The sequence below is a fragment of the Notolepis coatsorum genome (assembly GCF_963971535.1).
Source record: "Notolepis coatsorum genome assembly, chromosome: 1".
NCBI classification, from domain to species: domain Eukaryota; kingdom Metazoa; phylum Chordata; class Actinopteri; order Aulopiformes; family Paralepididae; genus Notolepis; species Notolepis coatsorum.
Window position 1 is genome coordinate 186,294,222 of NC_140165.1, and position 13,638 is coordinate 186,307,859.

Sequence of the window (13,638 nt, forward strand, 5' to 3'; positions counted from 1 at the left end):
CCAGGCTATTAGCACATCGACAAGCTGCTGGAGCTCCCGACGCTCGGCTGGTTGAAGTGGATCTAGGAATGCTCCGCGACGCTCCCGGTTGCTATCATGTGCAGGTCCTCTTCTCAGACCTGTGTACTGCACACGCATCATGCAAGCTACACATCGCTGCATGTTGATCAATGGTGGCCCACTCGGTGCATCACAGTGGGCTACTATTGTGCTAACAACAACCGCGGTGTCCGGCTTGTCGGCCGGCATGAGTGCTCGATTTAAAATGGTTCTCTCCTCTTTGTATACCTTTGTCCTCACAAGTATTCTGCCAGGGAACTTATGGATACGACAATAGTAGTAGTTATAAGGTGTTTGATCATTGTGTCGTTGTACATATTGTGTATACACCGTTAGAAGCTAACGTAGCTTAGCTTGGTAGCTATTGTGCTAACAACATACCCCGACGTCTAGCTTGTTAGGCGGCATGAATGCCCGATTTAAAATGGTTCTCTCCTCTTCGTTTACCTTTTTCCTCACAATTATTCTGCCAGGGAACTTATGGACACGACAATAGTAGTAGTTATAAGGTGTTTGAGCTTGTAACGTTAGTTAGCTCATAGCTATCGTTTGAGCTTGTAACGTTAGTTAGCTCATAGCTCTCGTGTACCACGATAGCTATGAGCTAACTAACGTTACAAGCTCAAACACCTTATAACTACTACTATTGTCGTGTCCATAAGTTCCCTGGCAGAATACTTGTGAGGACAAAGGTATACAAAGAGGAGAGAACCATTTTAAATCGGGTATTCATGCCGGCTAACAAGCTAGACGTCGCAGCATGTTGTTAGCACAATAGTAGCCCACTGTGATGCACCGAGTGGGCTACTATTGATCAACATGCAGCGACATGTAGCTTGCATGGTGCAGTGCTTTGCCCCACAGGTCTGAGAAGAGGACCTGTGGTACCCTTGACTGAGATTTCATAATCAAAACTGTTAGATCAACCCTGAAAACTGAAAATATCTGTGGTAATAGTTCATAACATGGACTCTCAGAGTGATGGAACCTATGTTAGCTTCTAACGGTGTATACACAATATGTACAACGACACAATGATTTACATTATTACAAATATGGTAACGTGGTTGTGGCTTTTACAAATAGTGGTAACATATATATATATATAGATAGACAGTACTGCTACATCTCTATATTTATGACATACCATATTTGTATGTAACCTGAAACCTAAGGGGGGACCCTGATGTAAACAAGACGAAAGTCTTTCTCTGGTCTGCATCCCCTTAACAATTGTGTGTATTGAGCTGTACTGTATTGTACCCATTCTACAATCTGTTAATAAAGTTTTCAATCAATCAATCAATCAATCAATCAATAAGACCTCCACCTGGATGGAATGACGGGGAGATGGGCGGAGCTATTTGGTGGGTGGCTGTCACTCAAAGTGTGGGTGGAGCCAAGCCAATAATAGCCTGCTTTCATGAGGCTGAAAAATGCTGGTTTTGAGTACAAGATTAGAAATATAAAACAATGATTATTTTTGGAATAAAAATTACACATGTGTTACATAGACTCACAGGAAGTGTGTAAAGTTGCCCAAATAGTGCTAGGAATAGCACTGCATGACACCTTTAAAATGTTCATGTTGTCAAGTTGATACCATCTACGATGTTAGGAAGGTCAAATGTTCTGCTGTAATGTAATCAAATGGGAGGGCCATCCACAATGCTATTCAGAACACTGTTATGGCTCCTTACATTTTCGGGCCACCCCTCACAAAAAGACAAAATCCCAAACGATACTTTAAATTGTTTGACAGGCATTGGAGAAATGCCTGTCAAAATGCCATCTGCATTCTTCATTCAAATGGATGCGCAATCAGTCACGTATTAGGAATTCCCCATGCTGCTGATTGAAAATTGTATTAACAGATTGCAGAATACAATCATTTTGTTAAGGGACTGCAGACCAGAGAAAGACTTGTCTTATTTACATCAATTAGCTCATTACAATAATCTCGGAGGGCTCAAAAGGCCACCTCACCGAGCGATTATAGCTGGGTCAAGTCACATGATTACAGGAAGTTGCTGTAACAAAATTATTATTTCTTTATTTCGCAAATAAAAACAAATGTTTTGATTTATTTGTATGTTGTAGAGACCATCTCACAAAGGTGGAATATGCTATTTAGATATTGGCTCTACCACCGATTTAAATAAAATATATATTATTTTTTCGGTGACGGCAGAAAGTTGTTTTACCACCCTAATAATGTAGTATCTGTATCTGTGTGCACATTGAGGCTAGTTCCAAGACATCATGTCAGTCTGAAACACAAGACACAATGAGGCTAGTTCCAAGACATCATGTCAGTCTGAAACACAAGACACACTGAGTAGTTCCAAGATATTATGTCAGCCTGAAGCATAGGAATTTAGGAAACATTGGGGCTAGTGGATAATCCAATGTACAGTCCCCCCCCCTCCACCCCACCTACTCAACCTCCTCCAATGTACAGTTTATATGTCAAATGTATATGCTCTCTTTTTTAGACTCTTTTGTATCACAAACAGTACTGTATTTGTAAATCTGGTATGTCATAAATGTATAGATGTAGCAGTTATTGTCTATCTGTAGTATGTCATGTATGATTATGATGAATTGAAAATGGGGGACCCTGATGTAAACAAGACGAAAGTCTTTCACTGACTGACTGAGACACTCTCTTAGCTGTCCATCGTGTTCGATGATGACGCTTGCTCCAGGGATGGGGAGAGGGGGGGGTTAGCGACGCTGCCGCTGGTGCCACTTCCCACTTCTCGTGGGCGTTGAGTGCGATCCTTGAGCCGAACACACACACGCACCTTTGTTGTCGGAGTCCTTCTTGAGGCAGAAGGCCACAGCAGCAGCAGACAGCAGCCCAACAGAGGCCACTCCACGCCGGTCTGGCTCTCGACTCCTCCCCCGGCTCTCTCCTCCTCCTGCTCCTGCTCCCTCCTCCCAGTACTGGTTGTTGTCGCGCCCCCTGCCGGCCAGGGCCGCCCAGGAGCTCCGGCGGCTCTCAAGATTGGAGATCCACCTAGGGGCTAAATGGTGGTACTGCACCGATGGGTTGACAGGGGGACCTTTAGCTTCTTCTGCTAAAATGCCCTTCCTGGAGACCCGGGACGGAGTGATGACAGGATTCCGGCGGGTCTCCAGTGTTTCGTGGACCCCCTGGCTCCCGGTGCTGGTCTGTAGCACGCGGCTGCAAGGTGACAGGCTGCGCGACCTTCTCATAAACAGCCTGGTGGGAACCGACGACAACATGGCGATGAACTCACCGGAAAAACCCGGAGAACTGGTTTAAAATATGCTCGACGATAATCCCGGGCAACACCGAATCACCCACTGACCGGTTCCACCGCGTTAGCTCCCACTGTACCGACCGTTATTCAGTCGGTCGTAACCGTCAGGTGAACATCAGCGACAAAACAAAAACAAGCGCAGCGGCGCAGCGAGAGGATGTCACTGGAAGGCGTGGTGCTTTGTGGGAAACGTAGTTTTCTGCTCCGGGAAGGAACATTCCATCTCTTTGTTTTTACAAGCAGTGCGTCGTATTGGGTTTCCTCCCTTTCAGTGCCTCGTTTTACTGTACGTATTCTACTATGTTCTAAGTGTTCTTATAACAAAGAGAATATGATGAGACAGTGCTTGATTTCACCACGAGACCACCGTAACACTTCCGGGATTCTGAAATCAGGGAGGAGATTGCGGGGGGGGTCAAATGAATGAATGTGGACGAGAGCCGTGATGTAAGTGGTTGCCGATACGGCTGTGGGGGTGCTCAGTGGTGCGTTATTGAAATCATCTGGCTCCCGCGAATGCGCATTTAATGTCCCCTCGCTTGGGCACAGACTAAAGACAGTGCCTAATTGCCTCTACGAATGGAATGTAACACGTCTTCACAACAAGGTTAGGTGTGAATGTGTCTGAGAACGTATTTAACACACCTGACGACCGGAGCTATTGATATGCTATTTCCAATGTACAGTTTCCACGCCTAATGTATATACTATTTTCTTTCTGGACTCTTTTTGTATCACAAACAGTACTGTAATTGCAAATCTGGTATGTCATAAATGTATAGATGGAGCAGTACTGTCTATCTGTATGTCATGTATGTCATATATGTTACGATGAATTGAAAATGGGGGACCCTGATGTAAATAAGACGAAAGTCTTTCTCTGGTCTGCATCCCCTTAACAATTGTATGTATTGAGCTGTACTGTACTGTACCCATTCTGCAATCTGTTAATAAAGTTTTCATTCATTCATTCATTCATTCATTCATTCATGCAAATAGCGAGTGAGGTTGCACACCGTGCTACCCCGTCCCATGAACAACGCATGCCTGGGGGTGCTAGAGACATGATCGAATAGACGTTTATGCGCCTCGCTCTCCTGAACACGGCGTGACCCATAACTAATCGATCAGAACTAAATCGGCAGAGAAAAAGCCCATTTTAAAGCACCTATTCCGCATGGACATGCGCAGAGTGCCCATGGAGTCTGGACGACGCGAGATGACGCTCGAATGAATGTGGACTGTTCTATCAGAGGGGGGAGCTTCGATGGTCATGTAAGTGGCTTCAGACCGCTGCACTTAAATATAAACATTAGTCTACCTGGAGACTCAATGAGGTAATTGTAGATGTCGCCATAAGACGCGTCTGGCCATTTAGTGGGATCATTTTAACGCTGTTCGCGTGAATATTAAAGGCAACCAACTTGTGTTCGGCTTTTCTCTGATTGGCCGCGACCCCCCGCCCCCATGCGCAAGCAAGCGGCAGCCCCTCCCACGTCCCAAATGAAACCCAAGGAGCTAGCGGCAGCGCGTACCACTACCAACCAACTTAAGCTGCTGTACCAACCAACTTGTGTTCAGCTGCGGTAGCAGTGGAGCGCTGCTGACTGATTATTATGTTTCGCGTTTTTAACAACCAACTACCAGATTCACTCGTCACTGTACATCACCTCTGAGCTCTGAAGTATAAACAAAGCCCATACAGTTATGAAATGCGCTGAACTAGAAAGCATAACGTTATTATGTTTCGCGTTTTTAACAACCAACTACCAGATTCACTCGTCACTGTACATCACCTCTGAGCTCTGAAGTATAAACAAAGCCCATACAGTTATGAAATGCGCTGAACTAGAAAGCGTAACGTTATTATGTTTCGCGTTTTTGACAACCAACTACCAGATTCACTCGTCACTGTACATCACTTCAGCTCCAGCAGCAGCAGCGGCGGTGCTCCGTTGAAGCCCTTCAATGACAGCTGCTCTCATATTTTGCGAATGCATAAACTATATCTTAAATTATGGCTATGTGTCTAATATGGCTGTCGCGCATCAATTACTTCACGACAGCCATATTAAACACTCACTGTACATCAGTGTGGAACTGTACGCTCTGTAACGTTATATGTTATTTCGCCCGTGGAGGCTGCTGAAGCGCCAGCCAGCGGGGCGACGCGGTGGTTTTTCCCCGGCTTCCGTGCGCTGCCGCCGGCTTGATCCAGCTCCAGCAGCAGCAGCGGCGGTGCTCTGTTGTAGGAAGCCCTTCAATGATAGAGCTCTCATATTTTGCGAATGCATAAACTATATCTTAAATTATGGCTATGTGTCTAATATGGCTGTCGCGCATCAATGACTTCGCGACAGCCATATTAGACACATCGCCATAATTTAAGATATAGTTTATGCATTCACAAATATGAGAGCGAGAGCTGCGTCATTGAAGTGGGTGGTGGCAGCATTACTAACAGTAGCGATTTTTATTGTTTTGTCATGACCAAACATAATCCCAACATAGATAGGAGGTGTACTGTATGTCAAATGTCGGTCATGTGGTGGAAGAGTTTAGTACAGTCACACTGAACTGGTTCGAGCAGCGCGTTGGTTCGACCAGCGCTAATGCCGCGTCTCTCAGCGGAAAAGGGCGTGTGCTAGGGCAGTCACGTGACAGTGTGGCCAATCAGAGAAACGCTGAACGAAAAGCTGAACACAAGTTGGTTGTCTTTAATATTCACGCATCCTGTTCGGCTGAAAGGACACTGACCACCGAAGCTCCCCCCCTCTGATAGAACAGTCCACATTCATTCGAGCGCCATCTCGCGTCGTCCAGACTCCATGGGCACTCTGCGCATGTCCATGCGGAATAGGTGCTTTAAAATGGGCTTTTTCTCTGCCGATTTAGTTCTGATCGATTAGTTATGGGTCACGTCGTGTTCAGGAGAGCGAGGCGCATAAACGTCTATTCGATCATGTCTCTAGCACCCCCACAGCCGTATCGGCAACCACTTACATCACGGCTCTCGTCCACATTCATTCATTTGACCCCCCCCGCAATCTCCTCCCTGATTTCAATGTAACGCGGAAGTGTATGAATGAATGAATGAAAACTTTATTTAACAGATTGCAGAATGGGTACAATACAGTACGGCTCAATACATACAATTGTTAAGGGGATGCAGACCTGAGAAAGACGTTTGTCTTGTTTCCATCAGGGTCCCCCATTTTCATTTCATATAGACATTTATGACATACACAACATACATTGTAGTGGTCTATACCTGTTAACCCTCCCGTTTTCCCCGGGAGAATCCCGTATTTCAACCTTCTCTCCCGCCATCGTCCTTTAAAATATTTTCCCGTATTTTTTACTTTATACAAAATGGCTGCAATTCCCCTCTGTGGCAGCAGTGTAGATTAGAACATTAGCACAGGAAGTCAGACCAGAAGACAGAGAAACTGTCATGCAAAGTGGGGTTGTTCCCAGAGAGCTCACACCCGTGGTTTCTCAGTGTATAATGTATGGTGCTCTCCCTCAACATGCGAGTAGGGTGAGACAACACCATTCTTTAGTCCAAATAATACCCTACTTTATACTATATTATTGTCATTCGTTTAATGTAAAGTCAGTCTTACATTGGCACTGCTTTAACATTGCATTTACCCATAATCCATTGCTGTATTAGACCCATGTGCCAGTATAACTTTTGTAAAGTAATGAAGCGCAAATGTAACGTGAATCAATACACAATGAAACAATATCTTTATCTATATCACATGTCAAAACTACTTTAATAAAACAAGATTTCCGTTTTTCATTTCTACTCATTCATCCAAAACAAGACAGCAATTCTTCTTCTGCATGCACCGGGAGAATTGAGCTGATTGATTGATTGATTGAAAACTTTATTAACGGATTGCAGAATGGGTACAGTACAGTACAGCTCAATACATACAATTGTTAAGGGGATGCAGACCAGAGAAAGACTTTCGTCTTGTTTACATCAGGGTCCCCCATTTTCAATTCATCGTAACATATATGACATACATGACATACAGATAGACAGTACTGCTACATCTATACATTTATGACATACCAGATTTGCAATTACAGTACTGTTTGTGATACAAAAAGAGTCCAGAAAAAAAAAGTATATACATTTGACGTAGAAACTGTACATTGGATTGGGTGGTGGGGGTGGGGGAGGACTGTACATTGGAGGTGGTTGGGTGGGTGGGGGGGGGGGGGGGGGGTTGGGTAGGAGTGGGGGGGTTGGGTAGGAGGGGTGGGTGGGGGACACTGTACAACTGTACAAACAAAACTACATTGGATTATTGACAAGACCATACTTGGTAATTTACTGTACATTGGAGGGGGTTGTGTTCGGACATTTACAGGGGCCAGTTTCGAGTTGCAGTCTCCCTTAGGTGTTTTTTGAGAGTGTTTTTGAAAGTGGGTAGTGATTCACATTCCTTTACAGCTTTGGGTAGGGCGTTCCAGCACAGATTTGGAGTTGATAGAATGGACATTGCTGTTCTTAGGAAATGTTGGACATGGTGGAAATAATGGAAATTAAAATGTCTAACATTAACATTTAGTGTATGTTTAAAGTTGATACATTGAGGCATGGTAGAATTTCACTTTATATTACAGCAGTAGGCCTATCTGTTTTTAACATTACAATTAGTGTCTGACACTATAGACACATGTTAAAAGTCAAAGTCAACTTTGTAATTTTCCAATTTGTGCAAGACATACAGAAAAATTCAATTATGTGCCCCCCTTCCCACGGTGTATATAGAAAGAGACAATAAACACAAAAGTAACATAGGACACAATATACAACACACAGGACTATGTACAATATAAACAGTACCTACAATTAAATTAATGAATGAATTAAATAAGAGGTAAAAGAGAACTTAGTATAAATATTCCTTAATTTGTGTCAACGTTATAAAAATCCTATTGTATTCAACAAATTAATTATGATACACCACAATGTGCCCTTTCTATCTATTCTAAATCTATGGCCTTGCGATTCCACGGCTGCGCAGTGCCGACAAGAGCAGGCGTTCCATCTCCTCTACAGAAACACTGACACTTCCATTCATTTAATGCAGGGATGTACACAGCATTTCACTTACAACCAGGTATCTGATTAATTTAATGTAGCAATTAGTAGTTCACCCAGTCCTTGGGTACATACAGGTTTTGACCAGCAGATGGCAGCGATGAGGCAGCTCAGCAGAGAGCAGCTGAGCTCTCCCGTTTGTTCAAATCCCAATGTTGACAGCTATGCGCCACAGTAAGAGGACAAAGACTCATAACTACATGGTGCAAAAGTATTTTATCTGAGTCAGATGTTTCATCACCTCAAGGGACCATGGATAGTGTGAAGTAGGCCACGCGTAAAGGTATAATAATGTGTAATGCAATGTCAAACAGTTCTTCACATCTCAATAGCCATTGAGAACCTGCAACTCCCCATAAAGGTGCTATAGATAATATTTGTATGTAGAGTAATTATTAAGTATTGCTTTTCGCCCCAAAACAATCGATTAGTGAATTTATCATTGAAAAATGTTGTTGTTTACATGTTGCAGGCATGTATTCACTAATTTCCCCATGTGGAATGCACCGGCTTGGATAAATGCTGATCTCTAGAGAGACATCTAGTGGCTCAATGTTATCTACTGTATAGCACCTTTAATGTTCTACTACTGGTACTGTAATGGTAATGTAGCTCGTACTGTGTTTTTAGGTCTGAGCAAAGTTTTCGACACAGTGTGACATGCTGTCATACTGTCAAAATTGTCTTGTTTAAATTTAGTCAACAACCAAGCAGCAGCGTTTTGGACCAACACTAACATAAAACGTGTTACAATAATCCAGCCGTGCATGCATAACTCTCTCCAAGTCCTTAAAAGTGAGAAGAGGCTTGACTTTGAACACCTTAGACAACTAGCAGACTCATGTATGGTCTACAAAATCATTAATGGGTTGGCACCTCCTCCACTGTGTGACTTTGTACACGTTCGTACAAATTCCACCAGAGCTACAAGAACACTGTCAGCACTTGATTGCGTTAAACCGTTCCGCTACACTGTTTGGACAGTCATCTTTTTCTGTAAAAGCAATAACTCAGTGGAACACTCTGCTGAGATGAGGAGGTACAGCCCAATTCACACCTTCAAAGCTCACCTGAAAGGACATTTGCTAGCTAGTCAATCCTGTTCCCACTTTCAGTAGGGTACCCTTAAACACACAAGAAAAGGACACTTTAAACTTTAAAGGAAGGGGAAAAAAGGACACTAAGAAAATAACTTGTGATTATTGCATAGTAGTAGAGTTAGTAACAGCAAGTATAGCATAAGGACATAGAAGTAAAAACTGTATAGTATAGTAGTGTACAAGTTGCGGGCAAGACCACCCGCATTTCATTGTATACTTGTATGCCGTGACAAATAAAACTCTTGACTTGTGATTAAGTTAGCAGATGACACAACAGTGATAGGCCTAATCACCAACAACAATGAAATGGCCTACAGGGAAGAGATTGACAACCTGGCTCAGTGGTGCCGGGTGAACAACCTCACTCAACGTTGGCAATACCAAGGAGCTGGTCATGGACTACAGAAGAGGGGGGAAAAGGATGGACCCAATCAACATACAACAGGTGGTGAAGAAAGCACAACAACTCTCTAACCTCTGTCCCCAAACCCCCCCCCTATCTCTCTGAGTGATTGTCTCATAATGTTGACCAAGGTGGTGGATGTCTCGGGGTCTTGGCCAAGATTGCAGTGACTGTTCTATGTGCACCACCGAGGCCATGGATCAGCTTCTTACCATCTTCTGTCCGTGGTCTGTCAACGTGGTTTAGAGTTCATCGCTGGGTTAAGTACTTTTTTTTTTTTTTATTGGTCTTTTTCCCCCTCCATTTTCCTCCGATTTTCTCCCATCCCAATGTTAGTCGTATGCCAATTCCCAGTCCCTTCCTGGTCGCTGCGCACTTACCCCCCACAGTCAGATAATCTGGGAGAGTGGAGGCTACCACGTGCTTCCTCCGACACACGTCCAGCCAATCACCGCTTCTTTTCACCTGGCAGCGCGGATTCTCATTGAGAGGGCGTAGCGTGTGGGAGGACCACACTATCCCCCTCACGTCCAATCCGCGCTTAGCAGGCGCCCCGACCGAACTGTAGGAGTCGCTGTTTACAACGACCCGGACCCACCCCGCCAGCTTCTCCCACCCTCTGATACAGCCAATTGTATCAGTGCAGACGGCCAGCCAAGCTGGTGACAACCCCGGAGCTGTGAGCTGGATTCGAACAGGCAAATCCAGCTCAGCTCCGGGGCTGGCGACGAACGCAATCTCCGCTCGGCCACCTAACCGCCTTGGGTTAAGTACTTCTAATCTATTCACATAATATGCTTACTACATACAGTATATCCATTCTATTCACATATATGCTTACCACTTGTATCTACTGCTATGTCCGCCCATCACAATCACGCAAACTCTCTAACGCCTGTCCCGTCTCCCCCTCGGCTGTCTCGTAGTGATGACCGGAGTGTTGGACGTCCCGTGATGATGACCGTGAGGATGCGACCCTCTCTGCGCTGCCCCCTTGCCTAAAATAGATCCGCCATCAGCTCTATTTATCTTTCAAAATGTTCAGTTGCTATTGCATGCACTTATCTGTGTCTCATTACGCATATGATTGCATGCTTACCAACTGTTTAGCCTGTTTTATTGCAACACTACTATCAGCGACATCTAAGAAGGGAGATCCCCCCTTGAACGGCCCTTCTAAGGTTTCTCTCCTCCTCCACATTGCCTGTGGTGCATTTTTTCCTATTGATAGGTTTTAGTGAGTTTTTCCTTACCTTCGCGTGGGGTATGTCTGGGAGTGTTGCATTTATTTAAAGATTTTTGGACTTTATGGTGTTTCTGTGTTCTTTTTTTTAACAAATGTTTTTTATTTTCCCTTTTTTAACATGAAACTAGACAAACAATACAGTAACAGTAATAATCAATGATAAATCACAGGACAATAACAGAAATAATAACAATAATGACAGTCCAGTAATTCAATCAGAATGAATGTAGATTAAAAGACATAAAAATAATAAATACAATACATGGGCTCTTGCTCGCTCTTCCTCGCTCTTTCCTTCCCCTCCCCCCCCCCCCCCCCCCTCAGGACCCCCACTTGGACTATACATCCACTATTTCATTTAACATCAGAAAATTACAAATGTATATGCTTCCCTTTATCTTCTCCACCACAGCTACCCAGACTGCTATGCTGGCTTCATTAACACCTAAAATTCGTGCAGTGGATATCTCTAGATAAATCACATCGAGATAGGTAAGAACCCATACCTTCCGGCACATTTTATCCGGTTGAATCCAGCGTGACGCTATCAACTTTTTGGCAGCCGTAAGATCGGCCAAAATTAGTCTCTTTACATGTACAGAGGTCGATAACTGAGAAACATCATTCAACAACAATACAGAAGGCAGTGTAGGTATGTATGGTCAGAGATAAAAATTCTGATAATTGAGTGGTTACTTTTTCCCAGAAAATCTTAACAGGAGGGCATTCCCAATACATATGCATATATGTACCAATAGCACCGTTTGAACATTAGGTGCAAACGTCAGGAGTCAGGTAAGTCCTATGAACAAAATTAAGATGAATCTGTTGGTGATCTGGGTTGCGTGATGATAGCCGAACGTTTTCCCAGACTGCATCCCAATCAAAATCTACTTCCAGGTTTGGGATATCCTTCCTCCAAACCGAGTCTAGGGGAAGGACCTCATGAGGACGTAAGTAAGTGGCGATAAAAGTCAGAGACGAAGCCTCTCGACGTCTCCTTGTCATAAAAGAATTTGTGAAATCTGTGGTGCTCAAGTGGAATATTTAATGGGACTCCGTGAGCCCTCAAAGCTGCTCTTATTTGTAGATAGAAAAGATAAGTGGAACTGGTGAGGTTAAATTTGTTGAATATATCTTGATAACTGTGGAAACCATGGTCATCGAAGATATCCCCCAATGTGTGTATGCCTTTCTTTTCCCATCTAGGATATCTGATAGGTTGTTGTGCAATAAGGAGTAAATTGTTATTAAATAGGGGAGAATGCCTGTGCCCTTTTATGGTGGTTAGTACACTTTTTCCGTGTGTCACGCCATATCCGGATCACATGTGTAATAAGAGGGCCAAATCTCAAGTTGCATTGCTTAATTGATAAGTTGGTGTACACTATATCCTGCAGTCTATGTGGTGCCACTATGTTCTCCTCTAATGGTCTCCAGGATACCGATGCTTGAGAATCAAACCAGGTGATCAGTGGTCTTAAAGAGAACGCTTTAAAGTAATAGTTGAAGTCTGGAAAGGCTAAACCCCGTCGGCTTTATTTCTCTGTGCAGTGGATCTTTTTATTCGTGGACGTTTGTTGTTCCAAATAAATTTATATGCAGCGGAGTGTAGTTTTTGCCAGTAACCAATGGGGGGGGGGGGGGGGGGGGTTAACGGCAACATCGAGCTGAAGAAGTTAATTCTGGGTAAAACATTCATCTTAACTATTGACGCTCGGGCCTGTAATGAGTTTTTTTATTTTGACCACCTGCCGAAGTCATTTGTGATCCTATCTAGCAATCCGGAGTAATTATACTTCACCGTTTGGCTTATAGTGGGGAATATTTCAACTCCAAGGCATCTAAAGTGTTCTACCATGGGTATATTTGCTGGGAGGGTGGTAGCCTTCGCAGTCATATTAAGTGGAAGGAAGGCCGGTTTATCTTAAATCCTGATAGATTGCCAAAATCATCTATTACTTTGAGAAGATGAGGTAGGGAGGTGGTAGGGTTTTGCATGAACAATATTACATCGTCTGCATATAAGCTAATGTGATGCTGTGTGCCCTTAATTGAGATCGGCGCTATGGACTGGGATTGTCTTATGTACTGTGCTAAAGGTTCTAGGGATAGAGCAAATAGTCCGAGACTAAGAGGACAACTCTGTCTGGACGAGCGCAACACAGGGAAGTGTGGGGAGCAGAATTGACCTGTTCAAATCATGGCCGATGGATCTGTATATAGTACTTTGATCATATGAATGAACCCATCTCCTAACCCCATCCTTCTATGTACTGCCCATAAATAAGACCATTCCAACCTGTCAAAGGCCTTCATCGCATCTAAGGATAATACAGCTGTAGGAGGTGCGGCATCCTTGCTGGAATCTATCACATGCAGTAACTGTCTAATATTATCCGTGATCAGGCGGC

The 13,638-nt window shown here is 43.8% G+C and overlaps 2 protein-coding genes across 3 annotated transcripts in view; one reads left to right on the plus strand and one right to left on the minus strand.

The window, feature by feature from the left end:
• The window catches only part of clpb (ClpB family mitochondrial disaggregase), a 114,290-nt gene extending 110,772 nt beyond the window's left edge, over nucleotides 1-3,518 (minus strand). For both annotated transcript variants that reach the window (XM_084335745.1, XM_084335744.1), the window contains exon 1: nucleotides 2,868-3,518. In XM_084335745.1, the coding sequence (XP_084191871.1) occupies nucleotides 2,868-3,312 (445 nt within the window). In that variant the 5' untranslated portion in view covers nucleotides 3,313-3,518. The remainder of the gene's footprint in view (nucleotides 1-2,867) is intronic.
• A 6,363-nt stretch (nucleotides 3,519-9,881) lies between these two features.
• The window catches only part of LOC311223652 (carbonic anhydrase 12-like), a gene marked incomplete at both ends in the record, with an annotated part of 46,955 nt that continues 43,198 nt past the window's right edge, over nucleotides 9,882-13,638 (plus strand). Inside the window, one exon of the mRNA XM_084308425.1 lies at nucleotides 9,882-9,926. Coding sequence (XP_084164551.1) covers nucleotides 9,882-9,926 — 45 coding nt within the window. The remainder of the gene's footprint in view (nucleotides 9,927-13,638) is intronic.